Below are 15,391 nucleotides of genomic sequence, written 5' to 3'. Positions count from 1 at the left end.
AAAAAAAAAAAAAAAAAAGAAAAAAAGCTCAAATGATGTCACCAAATAAGGTCATACTTAATAGTAACCACAATTTGGCACTGTAAATGATTGCTACCACAAAATGAAACTTAACCTAAATCTCTAATTCATATCCAAACAGAAAAAGGAGGCCACTTACAAACTATCTTTTTAAAAGCTTAAAGAAGAATATGCAAAATAAAAAATAGGAAAACCAAAATTTGAACATTTTTCTTCAAATATGTTAAGATGTATGAGTGAGCAGTTGTTACTAAGCTGAAATGGCTGTCAGTTTCAATTACATAACAATAATAGGAAAAAACCACTTTCACTTTTTGTACTATAGTAAGGATATGTATAAGACAACTTAATATTAGACTAGAGTGAAAAAATCTGACTAATGTTTGTTTCATATTTTACAACTGCAACAAGCAAAGGAAATGTTCTTTTAAAACGTCAGTCTTTTAAATGGAATAACTAAAAAAGGAATCAGTGAGATAATATTCTTTTGTCATGATCTCTAAAGATACAGATTTTAGGCCAGGTGTGGTAGTTCATGCCTGTAATCCCAGCACTTTGGGAGGCCAAGGAAGGAGGACTGTTTGAGCCCAGGAGTTCAAGACCAGTCGGGGCAACAAAGTGAGAACCCTGTCTCTATAAAAAAATAAAAGAAAGTAGACAGGCGTGATGGTGCATGTCTGTAGTCCCAGCTTCTTGGGAGGCTGAGGCAGGAGGATCGCTTTGCCCAGGAGTTGTAGCCTGCAGTGAGCTAAGAAGGTGTCACTGCACTCCTGTCTGGGCAATAGAGCAAGACCCTGTCTCTTAAACAAAATAACAACAACAACAACAACAACAACAAAAACAGAGTTTTAAAGTCATTTAAATTTACCCTTATTTCCTTTCCCTTTAGTTACTGTAAATATTTACAAGTACCTGCATTTTCTGTATCAAGTAATTCAATGGTAAATCCTCATGTCATAATAATCAGAAAGCAAATTCGGATGACTGAGCAAATAAGTGTGAAATTATACATTTGCCAAGAATAACTCTCAAACCTTGGCATAATAAAAAAAATTATAAGTATTTAACATATTTTCCTCTAGCTATTAATATTTCTTTAAAAATACCAAGATTTTGAAACCATGATTTAAAAAATGCTTATAAGATAGAAAGCTCCAGCATTTAAAAGTTTAATATAGCATATATATATCAGAATTGTATTTCCCACATAAGATATTATCTGCACATAACTTATTTGGGAATGACCAATGAGCTCAACTTAAATTTATTAGAAAACTTATTAGCATTATAAATCAACTGACTTTTAAGAGCCTGGGCTTTGCAGCCAGCAAGATCTGGCTTGAACCTCATTGAGGTGAGTGACCTTAAGCAAGTCTCTTTACCTTGTTAGGGTACAATTTCCTATCTGAACTGTGAAATGGGTTTAATCACACCAGCTTACATCCCAATCATCAGCAAGTCCTCTTGTATGTAACCATCCCCAACACAGAAACCCCATCTGCCCATGTTCTACCATTCTCACCTTTCACCATGCCTCTACCACCTGTCACAACAGTCTTCCAATTGGTCTCCTTAAACCCTTATTCCCCTACTGTCCATTCTCTATACGTCAGCCCCAGCAATCTCAAAAGCACAGATCAGGTATTTTCCTGTGTGTCATCACTTAGTGTCATCCTACCACAATCAGGAGATAACTGCAGACTCCTTACAATGGCCTGGAAGGCTTTTATTTTATATATTAAAAATATAAATAAAATTGGTCTGGCCTCTGCTGACCTCTCTTGGTACTTCATGTACCACTCTCCCTTGTTAATTGTATCTCAGCCACAACGGACTTCTGCTCCTTGAACCTACAAAGCTCTTTCCTGCCTCTGGGCCTTTGCATTTGCTTTTCCCAAAGGAGTCTCAACCCAAGTGTCAACTCCTCATGGCGCGATCTCGGCTCACTGCAACCTCCGCCTCCCATGTTCAAGCGATTCATGTGCCTCAGCCTCCCGAGTAGCTGGGAGTAGAGGTGTGTGCCACCATGCCTGGCTATTTTTTTTTTGTATTTTTAGTAGAGATGGGGTTTCACCATATTGGCCAGGCTGGTCTCGAACTCCTGACTTCAAATGATCCTCATGTCTCAGTCTCCCAAAGTGCTGGGATTATAAGTGTGAGCCACTGCGCCAAGCATTTTTTATTTTTTGAGACAAGGTCTTGCTCTGTTGCCCATGCTGAAGTGCAATGGTGCAATCATGGCTCACTTCATTCTTGACCGCCCAGGCTCATGTGATCCTCCCACCTCAACCTCCTGGCCTTAAGTAAGTCTCTTTACCTTCTTAGGGCACAATTGTAGCTGGGACTACAGGCATGTGCCACCATGTCTGGCTAGTTTATTTTTAATATTTTGTGCAGATGGGGTTTCCCTATGTTGCCTAGGCTGGTCTTTAAGTCCTGGGTTCAAGCAATCTTCCTGCCTTGGCCTTCCAAAATGCTGGGATTACAGGTGTGAGCTACTGTGCCTGGTCCAAAATTTATTATATATCTGTTTCTAGCTATGGAACACTGCAAAGAGCAGTCAGCCAAGGAGAGGCTAACCTATCTGCAAATGGGCAGGTTCCTAATCTAGTCAATGTTTTACTGATAACTTACTATGTGCCCTATACATGATAGATACTATTGCGCAACTAATAATACATATTAGGTAATATCTGTTAGGCTTTAAGCATATGTCAAGCATTGTGCTAAGCACAGTAGGTATATAAGCTACTTAATTCTTATTCTGACTCCACAAGTTTGGCTCAGAGTCAGAGTTCACAGAGTTAGGGTGGCTAGGATGGAGTTCAACCACAGGTCATCTGAATTCACAGCTTTCACCACTTTTATATTATAGAACAGTTGGTCCCCAACCTTTTTGGCACCAGGGACCCATTTCATGGAAGACAATTTTTCCACAAATGGTGGGGGGTGTGGGGGGGATAGTTTTGGGATGAAACTGTTCCACCTCAGATCATCAGGCATTAGATTCTCATAAGGAGCACACAACCTAGATCGCTCACATGCACAGTTCACAGTAGGGTTCCTGCTCCTATGAGAATCTAATGCCTAGGCTGATCTGACATGAGGGGGACACAGATGGTAATGCTTGCGGGCCTGCTGCTCACTTCCTATTGTGTAGCCTGGTTCCTAACAGGTCACGGATGGGTACTGGTCTATGGCCCAGGGTTGGAGACCCCTGCTAGAGAAGACATGATGTCTAAAACAGAATAAATTATAATCTGGGGAAACACAGCACATTTGTATGAAACAGTGAACAAGATAATATTAACGGTAGGCCGGGCGTGGTGGCTCACACCTGTATTCCTAGCACTTTGGGAGGCCAAGGTGGGTGGATCACCTGAGGTCAGGAGTTCAAGACCAGCCTGGCCATCATGGTGAAACCTCATCTTAAAAAAAAAAATATATATATATATATATTAACAGTAATTTAACTCTGGATATTTGTGATCTATCAAATTTGAGGATACTACTAAAGGATATAGTTTCTTTATTCTCCTGCTCTGTGAAATAGAGATACTCACCATGACTAAATGAGATCACAAGCTCAATGAGAACAACAAAACTGAGCCGGGCTATGGAAGGACAAAGAAAAATTGCCCTGGCCCATTCACTGGGAAGGGACCTGCTCTGGCGGGCCAGCAAGCATTAAAATGTTATGCAGGTGAATACAAACAAGCGGAAAAGAGTTAGAGAAGAGAAAGTTCAAGAGAAGTGTAGAGGGGTTACAAGAGATCTTAACAATACTCAGGTGAGATTTGAACGAAGTTCTGTGTTTATATACCTAGGTTGTAAAAACGCACTCATCCACAGACATTAGAACCTGTATTCCTAATAGTAACTCACTGAACAGTGCTGCTATCATACAATAAAGTCAAATACTCTCAAGGATTATACTTGAATTCAGCCTTTAATGCTTGGGTGGGGGAGTTAGGAATATGGTAATTGCTTCTTTCCACGTAGTTACTTTGAGGAAAAGAAATTCATTTCAATAACTAGGTTTAGAAACACTATCATAAAACAGCATATATAAAAAAAACTCAGCAGTAATTGCTTTGATACACATACTGTTACTATTATTTTTAAAGTGTCATCTGCGGCCAGGCATTGTGGCTCACGCCCATATCCCAGCACTTTGGGAGGCTGAGGCAGGATGATCACTTGAGGTCAGAAGTTTTAGACCAGCCTGGCCAACATGGTGAAATGCTGTCTCTACTAAAAATACAAAAATTAGCCAGGTGTCGTGGTACACACCTATAATCCCAGCTATTAGGGATGCTTAGGCAGGAGAATGGCTTGAACCCAGGACACGAAGGTTGCAGTGAGCTGAGATCACACCACTGCACTTCACCCTGGGTGACAGAGCGAGACTCCATCTCAAAAATAAATAAATAAACAAAAATTCAAAGTATTATCTGCAATAGTAGTAATGAGAACAAGGCTTTTAAGTCAGACTTTCTCCCAAAGGGCAGTGAGCTAAATTTTCTACTTTTCACATATTTTTCACATAAACTGATGGGGCTAATGCTTTTAAAATGGTATATTAAACATGGATTTCTATCTGTAATTGTGTTTTTGTATTGCAGTTAGGTAGATAAGCATGGACCTTTTCCCCAAAAAAGTATCTTATCTATTTTGAGCTTTGTTTAGTTATTTAGCTTTATATTTGGCTAAATACAGGTGTTATCCCCACTTTCTATATACTAGAAATGAATGAAGAAAGTGCAAGTTTTGCATTGTCAAAAAAGAGATGTAATTCTTCCAAAATATCACCTAGATTCAGAGAATTCTTTATTATTGAAAACTGTCTCTAATTTTAGTTCTTTGTGGTTTAAGTAACATAAACAGTTTCAGTGACTAAAGGACTATTCCATAAGGAAGAAAATCTCTTGTCTGATGAGTACACAGTCCCTGAAAAGCCACTTCACCAAGAGCATCTCTACAATTGTGGCACAAAGTAAACAAAAGAATCCTGAAATATTTGGTATTACCCGGTATTGTAATCTTAACAGTCTCATATGATATGGATAAAAATGCATTAGATGAAGCTGGCTACATTTTATGAGGGTAGTTTAAAAACTTCTTTTGAAAGTGAGGTTGTTTGTTACTTACCATGAAATGAGGTTGTGTTAAAATACGCTTTAGTTCCTTTGCATCATTATTCTCAGGGTAACATGAAATTTCTTCCAAAACCTAAAAAATAAACAAGATATATAATAGTACAAATATGACATAAGATTTAAAAATGTTAAATTCTTTTAAGTTAAAAATTACGAGTGGATTTTTATGGCAGGCAAAACAATTATTTTGAAAAAGTTTTCATTTTATTCAAATTATATTAATACATGGAAGGACAGTATTGACAGTAATATTAATAAAAATGAAGCAAATTGTTCTAATAGTCTGTCAACTATAACCTGAAAGGCTATTGAAAAATACAAAACAAAATGACAAGCCTGCAACACATATTTATTACAGATTTATGAAACTTAAAAAAAGAGTATCTCTGAATATCTTTTTCCAAATTCACCATAAAAATCAATATGGACAAAAAGTTAGTAAGAAGTTTTCTTTTATATTAACAGCACCGCCAATTCCCTTTAGAAATGTCAAAATGACACAGGCACAGACAAAAATGATTTCAAGAACAGTAGTAATTAATTAGACTACTTAATTAAGTGTACACAAGTAATTTTTCTTTAAGTAATGTGGAAAACGCAAAAATGCCTGCAGGATCAATGTTATTCACCATATTCATCTGCCCATATAGAGAAGGCCATGCCTCTGCTAATGACTCTTAGGCTTAAATGCCAGGGAACCTAAGAGAACAATTTTTAAAAAACCTTATTTTCTCTTTCCATTCAAATTTTCTTCACTAATTAGTTACTAACATTTTTACGCAGAGGTAAAAATGGTTGTTTTCAAATCAAATTGTTCTTCAAAAGTACTCCTTTACCGCCAGGATGGAGTTTACCTGTTTAAGTTATTTATGGGACATGAACCCATGGAAAAGCCTCTGTTCTTTTTCTAAGTAAACACACCTGCTGCTATTCTAATTGCAGCTGGCTGGATTCAGAGAGGTTTGCATTACATTCAAGTGAATTCCAACCATCAAGCCAATCAAGGATTGTTTCAGCACAACTGGATGGCAGGAGCACACCACCATCCATCCAGGAGGACTCTTACCTCAACCTGTGAAAACCATACAAAACCTTCCTACTGGGGCAGGAGGGTATGCTGTGAGGTCGCATGGCCTGAGCCTTAGATTTTGGCATCATAATTATAATGTTCTGTGCTACTCAACTACTGCCTCTGGGAGGAACAAACAAGCAAAAAAAAAAAAAAAAACCACAACAACAGGGCTTTCTTATCCAAATACCCTGTTCATTAGTGTTACACTGTTAATTCATATTGTTTCAGGATGATAAACCAAGTATCCTTGGTGTATTTTATGCTCGGAGTTTCTCTACCAGTGAAACGAAAGGAGGAAGTCACATACTCTCTCTGGCTCCCTGCTCCTTTCTTAGTCTATTTTTAAATACAGAGGAGTGGTATTTCCACCAAAACAGGGCTCAATTTCCAGTTGAGCCAAATAATTGTCCTGAGAGTCCTTCTGCTTCTATTTGGGTATTGTGAAGACAGGGTGGTAACTCATGCTTCTATCAGTGATACCTTAATTCCCTTCTATGAGCCGCCAGGGTGAAGTCAGAGACAACCCCTCCAAGGTAGTCCTGACCAAAGGGGCAGGCCATGCAGCCTCCACTGTTATGGTCTCATTTCTCAGTAAACATACACTACCTTCCAGTACAGACTTTGTGTTTAAAATCTGGTAGGGAAGGGATTATGTCCTTTATACTCTTTCACTTAGTAATTTCACTTTAAAAGAAATAATTTTTAAAAAAGGAAAATGTTTATTTGCATAAAGACTTATATGATCAAAAAATGAAAAAAAACCTATGTGTCTAACAATGGGAGAATTGCTAATATGTTATATTTTAATAACAGCAAATAAAAATATTGTAGTCATTAGAAGTTATATTTGTAAAGATCAAGTAGAAACATGGAAATATGATTATATAATGTTAGATTAAAAAAAGATACATTTTAATTACAACTATAAAAATTTATATGCAAATAGAAAGTGACTGGAAAATGTTATGTAAAATGTAAACTACTGTGTTAGAGTGATGAGATTATGGATCTATTTTTATTTTCCAAACTTTCTGCAATGTCATGTTTCTATCATAAACAGGTATTTAAAAGTCTGTGACAGATATAGCCACATACATTGACAATTTACAAAAATGACTTCTTTGAACTCAGTATATTTAATTGCTCCAGAAATTTAATTAACTTTCAAACATTACCACCTTAAAAAAACAACTAAAATTTTTATAGCATGCCTATTTCCACCAAATGTTGTAAAATAACTTTCTTTTTTTAAAAAACAGAAAAAGAGAAGTAAAACTGATGGTAATGTATTCAAGTTTACATCACAGAACCAGAACTAGAAATCTAGGCAATATTGCTGCAAAGATTTTTTTTTCTTTTCTGTATGTTCAGTAATAAACTTAGAAATACTAAATCTGAATATAATGAGTCAAATTGTGACTCCACGGAAACTGCCTCTTAATGTTCAACAGAAATGTCTTCAATAAAAGTAGTCAATATGATGATGCCAAACACTTTTATAAAATGTATCACTTACCTCTTTGGCTCTCTGTACTGCATCGCTTGGTGGATTCCTGATTTGTGGTGAAGACTTTGTGTTAATTTTGTCATACAGCTAAAAAGCAAAGAAGAAAATCCAGTCAACACTCACAATTCTTTGCTAAAATTCAGAGCTTCATATTTGTTACTTCACTAAACAATATTTTTCCTTTTAAAAAGGCAGGCTGATGATTTCAGTGGGATCCTCTCAGTAATAACCTCTTAATTTTCTGTGAAACTTGTCAGAATATGAGTCTTATGCATACCTTTTCAAAAAATCACCTTTAAATAGATGGACCAAAATTCTGTCAATGTGGCAACTTCCTTGTCATTTTAAATTCGTCAGTATTTCCTCAATCATAGTGTTTGTTTCCTCTGACAGAAGCACCTTTCAATAGCATGAATGCGCAGTAAAATGAAAGAATGCTTTCTGGCCAAGGCACATCTACACGGAGTAAAAATGAAAGAATGCTTTCTGGCCAAGGCACGTCGGGAAGAATTTTCACAGAAACCTAAATCTTGGGAAAGAGCAAACTCATTCCTTCTAGGAAGGAATGTTCTCACAAAGGTTTATGGTTGTTTTACCAGGGCTGTTCATTAACAGAATCAGTGCTGGTATCCTTCAGCAGGAAGTCAAGGACATAAACTTTTTTTCTTTTGACTCTGCAAATTCAGAGTGAAGAAGACGCTGAAAAGAAAGTAAATACATGCTGGGCACAGTGGCTCACGCTTGTAATCCCAGCACTTTGAGAGGCTGAGGCGGGTGGTTCATCTGAGGTCAGGAGTTTGAGACCAGCATGACCAGCATGGCAAAAAAATTAGCCAGGTGTGGTGGTGGGTGCCTGTAACCACAACTACTTGGGAGGCTGAAGCAGGAGAATTGCTTGAACCCGGGAGGCAGAGGTTGCAGTGAGCCGAGATGGTACCACTGCACTCCAGCCTGGGAGACAGAGCAATACTCCCGTCTCAAAAAAAAAAAAAAAAGAAAGTAAATATATTTCTAAAATTTCACAAACCTAAATGATCCAAAGTTTAACTTTCTGAAGAACATACATTTAATTCTTTAGAGAAAAGTATCTGTAGTTTAGAAATACAATTAAAATATTAACTTCTACCTCAAATAAAATGTTTCATAGTCAACCGTCTGCTTTGAAAAGTGAAAAGTTAAAGATGACCTTGGCTGGTATGAACACTTCTATTTCCTAACTTCTCTAAAATAGGTGGGGATTTTTGTTATTGGTTTTTTTTTCCTCTTCACCTACTTTGTATACCGATGCTAGTTGAGAGGTCAAATATTGACTATAAATATTCTTCAGATTACAGTCAAATTAATTTATACTGATGCAAGATAAATCTTTATGACTTGTAAATATTTGGGCCACATCATACATAAAAATGCCTAAAAAAAGCAATGTGAATATAGAGTAGGGACAATTTTTTAAATGATGTATTAATTAAGAAAGCACTACTAATTGAGAGATTAAGTAAAGAGTGTAAGTAGACTAGTAAAATGCTGCTCTATTTAAAACATTATATTAACATTTTAGGGAACTGGTGATTTGTGGTTGGTCCACAGAAGTTTGCCCAAATCCCTATAGCATATATGTGGGCAGTCTACATCTTCTGAATGCTTTCCATCTCTAAAGAAATGTCAATGTTGTAATTGGGATCGTATTTTCCCACAAAAATAATGTAAATAGGGATTAGGTTTCCAGACTAGCCTACAGAAATGAATTGCACTGCTCGTATGCAATTAAAAATAGTAAAACAACAAAAACCACTCCCAACCCAAACAAAATGCACAACAAAACCAAAAAAACCTAAGAAACCATAAGTTAAAACACACACACACACACACACACACACACACACTCTATGTTACACTTGCAAGATGAATAAGTTCTAGCGATCTGCTGTACAACATTGTGTCTATCATTAGCATTGGGTAGAGCTCATGTTAAGTGTTCTTACCACAATTAAAAAAATACATAATACTTTAAAAACACATTCAGTTATCACCTGATGTGTCATAATATTAATTATCAAGTAAAGTTTAAATGATCTAAGTGAATACATTAAAATTTTTTAAAAAATCTCAAACCCGGCTGGGTGTAGCGGCTACACCTATAATCCCAGCACTTTGGAAGGCTGAGGCAGACAGATTGCTTGAGCCCAGGAGTTGGAGAACAGTCTGGGCAGCATGGCAAAACCCTGTCTGTGCAAAAGAAATACAAAAATTAGCCAGGCATGGTAGCATACACCTGTATTCCCAGCTACTCAGGAGGCTGAGGCGGGAGCATTGCTTGAGTTCAGAAGGTTAAGGCTGCAGTGAGCTATAATTGCATCACTGCACTCTAGCCTGGGTGGCAGAGCAAGACCCTGTCTTGAAAAAAAATAAAATTAGAATAAAAAAAATCTCAAACTAGTTTGGGGAAAAAAAGCAAATTTAATTTGAGGCTTTACAAGTTGATAGTACCATTACTTTGTATGTCTAATTCCATGACGAACTGTAAGTTTTGCCTTTTTCTTGATCAAGGACTATTACTGTCAACATTTTCAACTATGATTACAATTAGTTTCTATTTAAACATTTAATAAATGCACGTCAACTTTTCTCACAAAGAAACAAAAATCTTACAACTCCCCAAATTGGAGGCAATTTTTGGCCTGGTCTTACTATGTCAAATACAGTTCCTTAGGTCTTGTATCTGTAATTTCTTAAGAATTTGTGGCAGAATCAGATGTAGTTCTCATTAAACATAGATTCCTGGACCCCCCTCCATACCTACTACATGACAATTTAAGAAGGAGGTCCAGAAATCTGTGCTTTTATAAACTCCTTAGATATTTGTAAATCTTATGTCCAGTGCCAAAACTTCTGAGAGTACTAATAGTACTACTACTAATGGCAACAATTGCTACTTTTCTTGAGCATTTACTAGATGATAGTTACGAGTCTAAGCTCCTAACATATATTCATTCATTTAACTTCAAACAATCCTATGTAGTTGGTTACACCTACTATTCTCACTATAAGATGAGAAAAAATGAGGCAGAGTGGTGAAGTGAGAACTGCTGTTCTATCCGTACTTCATAGGTGGCACACAAGTGCCTGGAATCTCTTTTAAGGCCCTGCTCCAAGGAAGATGCTCAGGCCAAATTTTCTTCCATGCCTTTGGTCTGGTCTGATCCAGTTCAATCACCTAAATTAAATTTCATTCACCTAAAGTTCAGTGGAAGTAGTGGCAGGATGAGGGGGAGGCGCGATGTTTAATATGAGGCAGAGACAATGGGAAGGGATTAAAAGATAGGGCTTTTGCCTGAGGTGGGGGCACTGGGCTCTGCTTCTTCTAAAAACTGTAGCTCTCAAGTCCTAGGAACTGCACCTCTCAAGGCAGCCACAGGATAGAGAGGATGGTGTCCATGTGGCAAAGAATACACTGTAAATCTCAGCTGCTGGCTCATCAACCAAAAATGCAAGTGAGAACTGAAGCAGGAGGGAGTGACGAATGGGCTCATTTTGTCACTGTCAGAGAGAAGTGACCCTTTGTTGGTTCATCCACATACCCACCCACTCAATATTCACTGAAGTCTTACTATGTACTAAAATGTGGGGTTCTATATACTAGGGTTACAGAAATGAAAAAGATAAGAGTTCCTGTCTTCAAGGAGCTCACAAATTAAAAAAATCTGCATAACCAAAGGCTCAGAAATGTATGAAGGCTTCATCCCTTTGGACACCTGAGAGTAAGTAGTTTGGTCTCCAGCAATATCAACTGGCCATGATCTCAGTGAGCAACCCGAAGTTGGAGACTATCTTGATGCATATGCATAATATGTCAACCTTCATTTCCCCCTACCAACTTCTGCATTTTTGTCTTAGAGACTCAATATATTTTAGTGATATCCATAGCATATACAAAGCATTTGAGAAATATGGCAAAGCAGGTAAATAAAAAGTCATCAGTGGAGAAAAGTTTGAATGCGATGTAACATTAAAGTGTTTAGAAACAGTAGTTAGAAACACAGTGCTTTTGGATTTCTCATTTTCATGGGCAATCTGCATACTATATGCTGCCTGTAAGGATACGCAGGACTCAAATTTCAAATCTAGGTAGAGTTTTGCCAAGATCTGGGGCAAGTGAGAGGTAGCTGGGTTTTGAGAAAAAAGGCAGACTGCAGCTTGTCTTTCTTTTCTTCCCCACCCCTCCCCGCCCGAGATGGAGTCTTGCTGTCACCCCGGCTGGAGTACGGTGGCATGATCTCATCTCACTGCAACCTCCGCCTCCTGGGTCCAAGCAATTCTCCTGCCTTAGCCTCCTGAGTAACTGGGATTACAGGTGGCTGTCACCATACCTGGCTAATTTTTTTGTATTTTTAGTAGAGATGGGGTTTCATCATATTGGCTGGTCTTGAACTCCTGACCTCGTGATCCGCCCACCTTGGCCTCCCAAAGTGCTGGGATTACAGGCATGTGTCACTGTGCCTGGCCTGCAGCTTGTCTTTCTTACCCTTTATCCACCCCATTCCATCATATATAAAGAATATATAAAATAATGTCACCTGGGACCTTACCAGTAGTCTTAGACTTTCAGCTAAAGCCCAAAGCTAAGGCCAAGAAGTGGCACTGAGCCGGCTATGAATCTGCTAGAGCACTTTTCTAGGGCTTGCTGAAAGGCAGTCAAAATGGCCCTTCCATATTCACCCCAGGACCCCTCATTCTGCCTATAGAGGCAGAAGTCTGGGATTTGTAGGAGTCACAGGACTAAGGAGAGCAAGTATTTGATTATTCCCTTCTCCATCTTGTTGGGGAGGAAAGGAGAGGGGATTGTGTCCTCCCTCATACAAAGTGAAGGATGGTAGATGCCCCAAAAGAACAATACATTAGATACTGGGGATGCCAGCTAGAAAGCTCACTATCTGATTCTCTGGAGGGATGCTTGCTGAGTTGCAACTTATAGGTCCACCTTGGTACGCTAGGAAGGATCTCTGTGTGAGAGAGAGTCCTTGGGGCAGCTTAACATGTGGCATGTGGGGTCCTAAGCAAAAAGAGACTGGTGCCTGTCTCTTTCTTGGCTGGAGGCCACCTGGGGCAGCCTGTGCTTGTAATATATGTTGGGTTAAGCATGTATGTGTTTCCCATGAGTCAAGGAGACACTGCAGAAGGTAGCCTGGCTGGAGCCATCTGGATGCAGCCCTGCCCAGGAGGGCAAGAAGACTCAGAAGTAAAGAGTTGTGTGGTAACCCCTGGGAGCAGAGGATGAGAACATCCTTCTGAGACCAGCTGCTAAGTACACTGACGATGCAGAAAACACACGTCTACAACTCAGGACAGAGCCAACACTAGGGTGTCTGCCACATGAAGGGCATCAACAGCCAAGAGGGAACTGACTGTCTGAGGTACATTATTATAGAACATGCTGTTTAAGTGGTTCTTTCTTTTTTCCCACCACCAGACTCTGGAGTTCTCTGACATTAGGTAACAGCCCCTAGCAAGAGGCTGAGTACACAGTAGTGTTTAAGAAATGCTTCCTCTAAAAAAATAAGGAGTATTATATTTGGACTAGTACATAGAAATTGTAAATTGATTTTTTGAAAATTCAGAGTAACATAAATACATCAGGAATATTTATTTCAGCTTGTTTCTTTAGGAACCAGATATTTCTTTTCGATTCCGCATGTGCAATTAAAAACTTTCCCTCAAAATCAAGAAATATGTTTTGACTATATTTAATTCTTTCTTTTGTATCTTTAAAGTCTGACTTACTTTAAAAAATTTTCAAAGTAAAAGAGACCTTAGGGTTGGGTGTGGTGGCTCATGCCTGTAATCCTAGGACTTGGGGAGGCCATACGAGGTAGGAGGATCGCTTAAGCCCAGGAATTCAAGACCAAACTGGGCAAGATAGTGAGACTCTGTCTCTACAAAAAATAAAAAAAAATTGCTGGGTGTGGTGGTGAACGCCCATAGTCCCAGCTACTCAAGAGGGAGGATTCCCTGAGCCCAGAAAGAGTGAGCTGTGATTGTTCCACTGCACTCGAGCCTGGGTGACAGAATGAGACTCTGGGGGTGGGGGAAGAGGAAACCTTAGATGTCAACACGATTCAACTCCTCCATTTTGAAAAGTCAAAAGCTGAGGTCCAGTCAGGTGAAGTGTCATGGTCAATGTCATACAGCCAGAGAAGCAGGAACCCGACCCTGCCCTGCTGATATGCTGTCCTTTCTCTCACCCAGATATCCTTGGCTTGTTACTAGAATTCAGTAATATGCAATGCCTTATGCCAGGGAGGCAAATATGTGGGGAAAAAGTTGTATAAAATCAGTTTATAGGCTGCAGGGAAAAAATACACTAAATATGATTTGAAATCTATTAGCTAATCAGTTACAAGCCTTTCATGTTAAAGAATGTCAGGATCCTCACCTGAGGTCAGGAGTTTGAGGCCAACCTGGCCAACATGATGAAACCCCACCTCTACTAAAAATTACAAAAATTGGCTGGGTGTGGTGTTGCACACTTGTAGTCCCAGCTACTAGGGAAGCTGAGGCAGGAGGATTGTTTGGACCCAAGAGGCAGAGGTTGCAGAGAGCTGAGATCGCGCCACTGCACTCCAGCCTGGGCAACAGAGTAAGACTGTCTCAAGCAAAAAAAAAAAGAATGTCAGTATCCTAATCCTATCCTGGCAAGACAGGAAATATTTTAGGTTTTGCAGGCCATATTGTCTCTGTCACAGCCACTCAACCCTGTTGTGTTGTATGAGGGTGGCTGTTAATAATCCATAAATGAATGAGCATGGCTGTGTTCCAATAAAAATTTATTTACAAAAACAGGTGGCCAGCTGGATTTGACCTGAGGGTCATAGTTTGTGAATCCCTGCTCTAGAAGCTTAAATTCAAGGTGTATTGGAATGACAATATGTATTTCCTTTTGCTATTTGCTTTCCTGAAATTTGAAGATATCAAGCATATTTATAAAGCTGAGGTGTGAAGGGAGGAAGAAAGAAGGAAGAATGTTAATTAATAATTCCTAGAAGGAAAATAAGAATTAATCTGTTACTGTTTACTCTCTTTTTCTAATGAAATTACCATTACCCAAATTCAGCACTTTTTATTTGAAAACACACACACACACACACACACACACACACACCCCACCAAGGTGAAACAAGGAAATGTGAACAGCTGCGAGGGGAATAGACTGTCTCACACTGTCTCACTCACAGACAGGCCTGCTCTCTGACAATCTCTGGCACTGAGTCAGATATGACCACACATAGCTACACCAACACGCTTCATTCATCTTTTTGTCATAGGAAGTGTCGCTACAGTTCCATAAAGAGACCACATTCTACATGTGACTTGGGTTGTTTCAAATGAAGAAGAACAAAGTTCCAATGTCACATCTTTTCAGTGAACTGAGCAGATCAGCTGTCAATATGTAACAGGTATTTTTTCATATATATTTGAAATCCAGCAAAATATTAAGGAAAGCTGATTTAATACGGAAACACAGGGAACTGATATTCAATTATTGTACTGGAACTGATTTTCTTTTTTTTTCTTTTTTTTTTTTTGAGACGGAGTTTCACTCATGTTACCCAGGCTGAAGTGCAATGGCGCGATCTC

General features: G+C 38.6%; 1 protein-coding gene across 1 annotated transcript in view; it reads right to left on the bottom strand.

The window, feature by feature from the left end:
- LOC108294955 (peripheral plasma membrane protein CASK-like) overlaps positions 1–15,391 on the bottom strand; it is an 87,693-nt gene that overhangs the window by 61,793 nt on the left and 10,509 nt on the right. Inside the window, exons 4-6 of the mRNA XM_037734405.1 lie at positions 8,053–8,094; positions 7,769–7,846; positions 5,173–5,253 (exon numbers count right to left, since the gene is read on the bottom strand). Coding sequence (XP_037590333.1) covers positions 5,173–5,253; positions 7,769–7,846; positions 8,053–8,094 — 201 coding nt within the window. The remainder of the gene's footprint in view (positions 1–5,172; positions 5,254–7,768; positions 7,847–8,052; positions 8,095–15,391) is intronic.

The sequence above is a fragment of the Cebus imitator genome, unplaced genomic scaffold (assembly GCF_001604975.1).
Source record: "Cebus imitator isolate Cc_AM_T3 unplaced genomic scaffold, Cebus_imitator-1.0 Scaffold613, whole genome shotgun sequence".
Lineage (NCBI taxonomy): Eukaryota > Metazoa > Chordata > Mammalia > Primates > Cebidae > Cebus > Cebus imitator.
The sequence above is the reverse complement of the archived record's forward strand: the minus strand, read 5'-3'. Positions and strand labels throughout refer to the sequence as shown.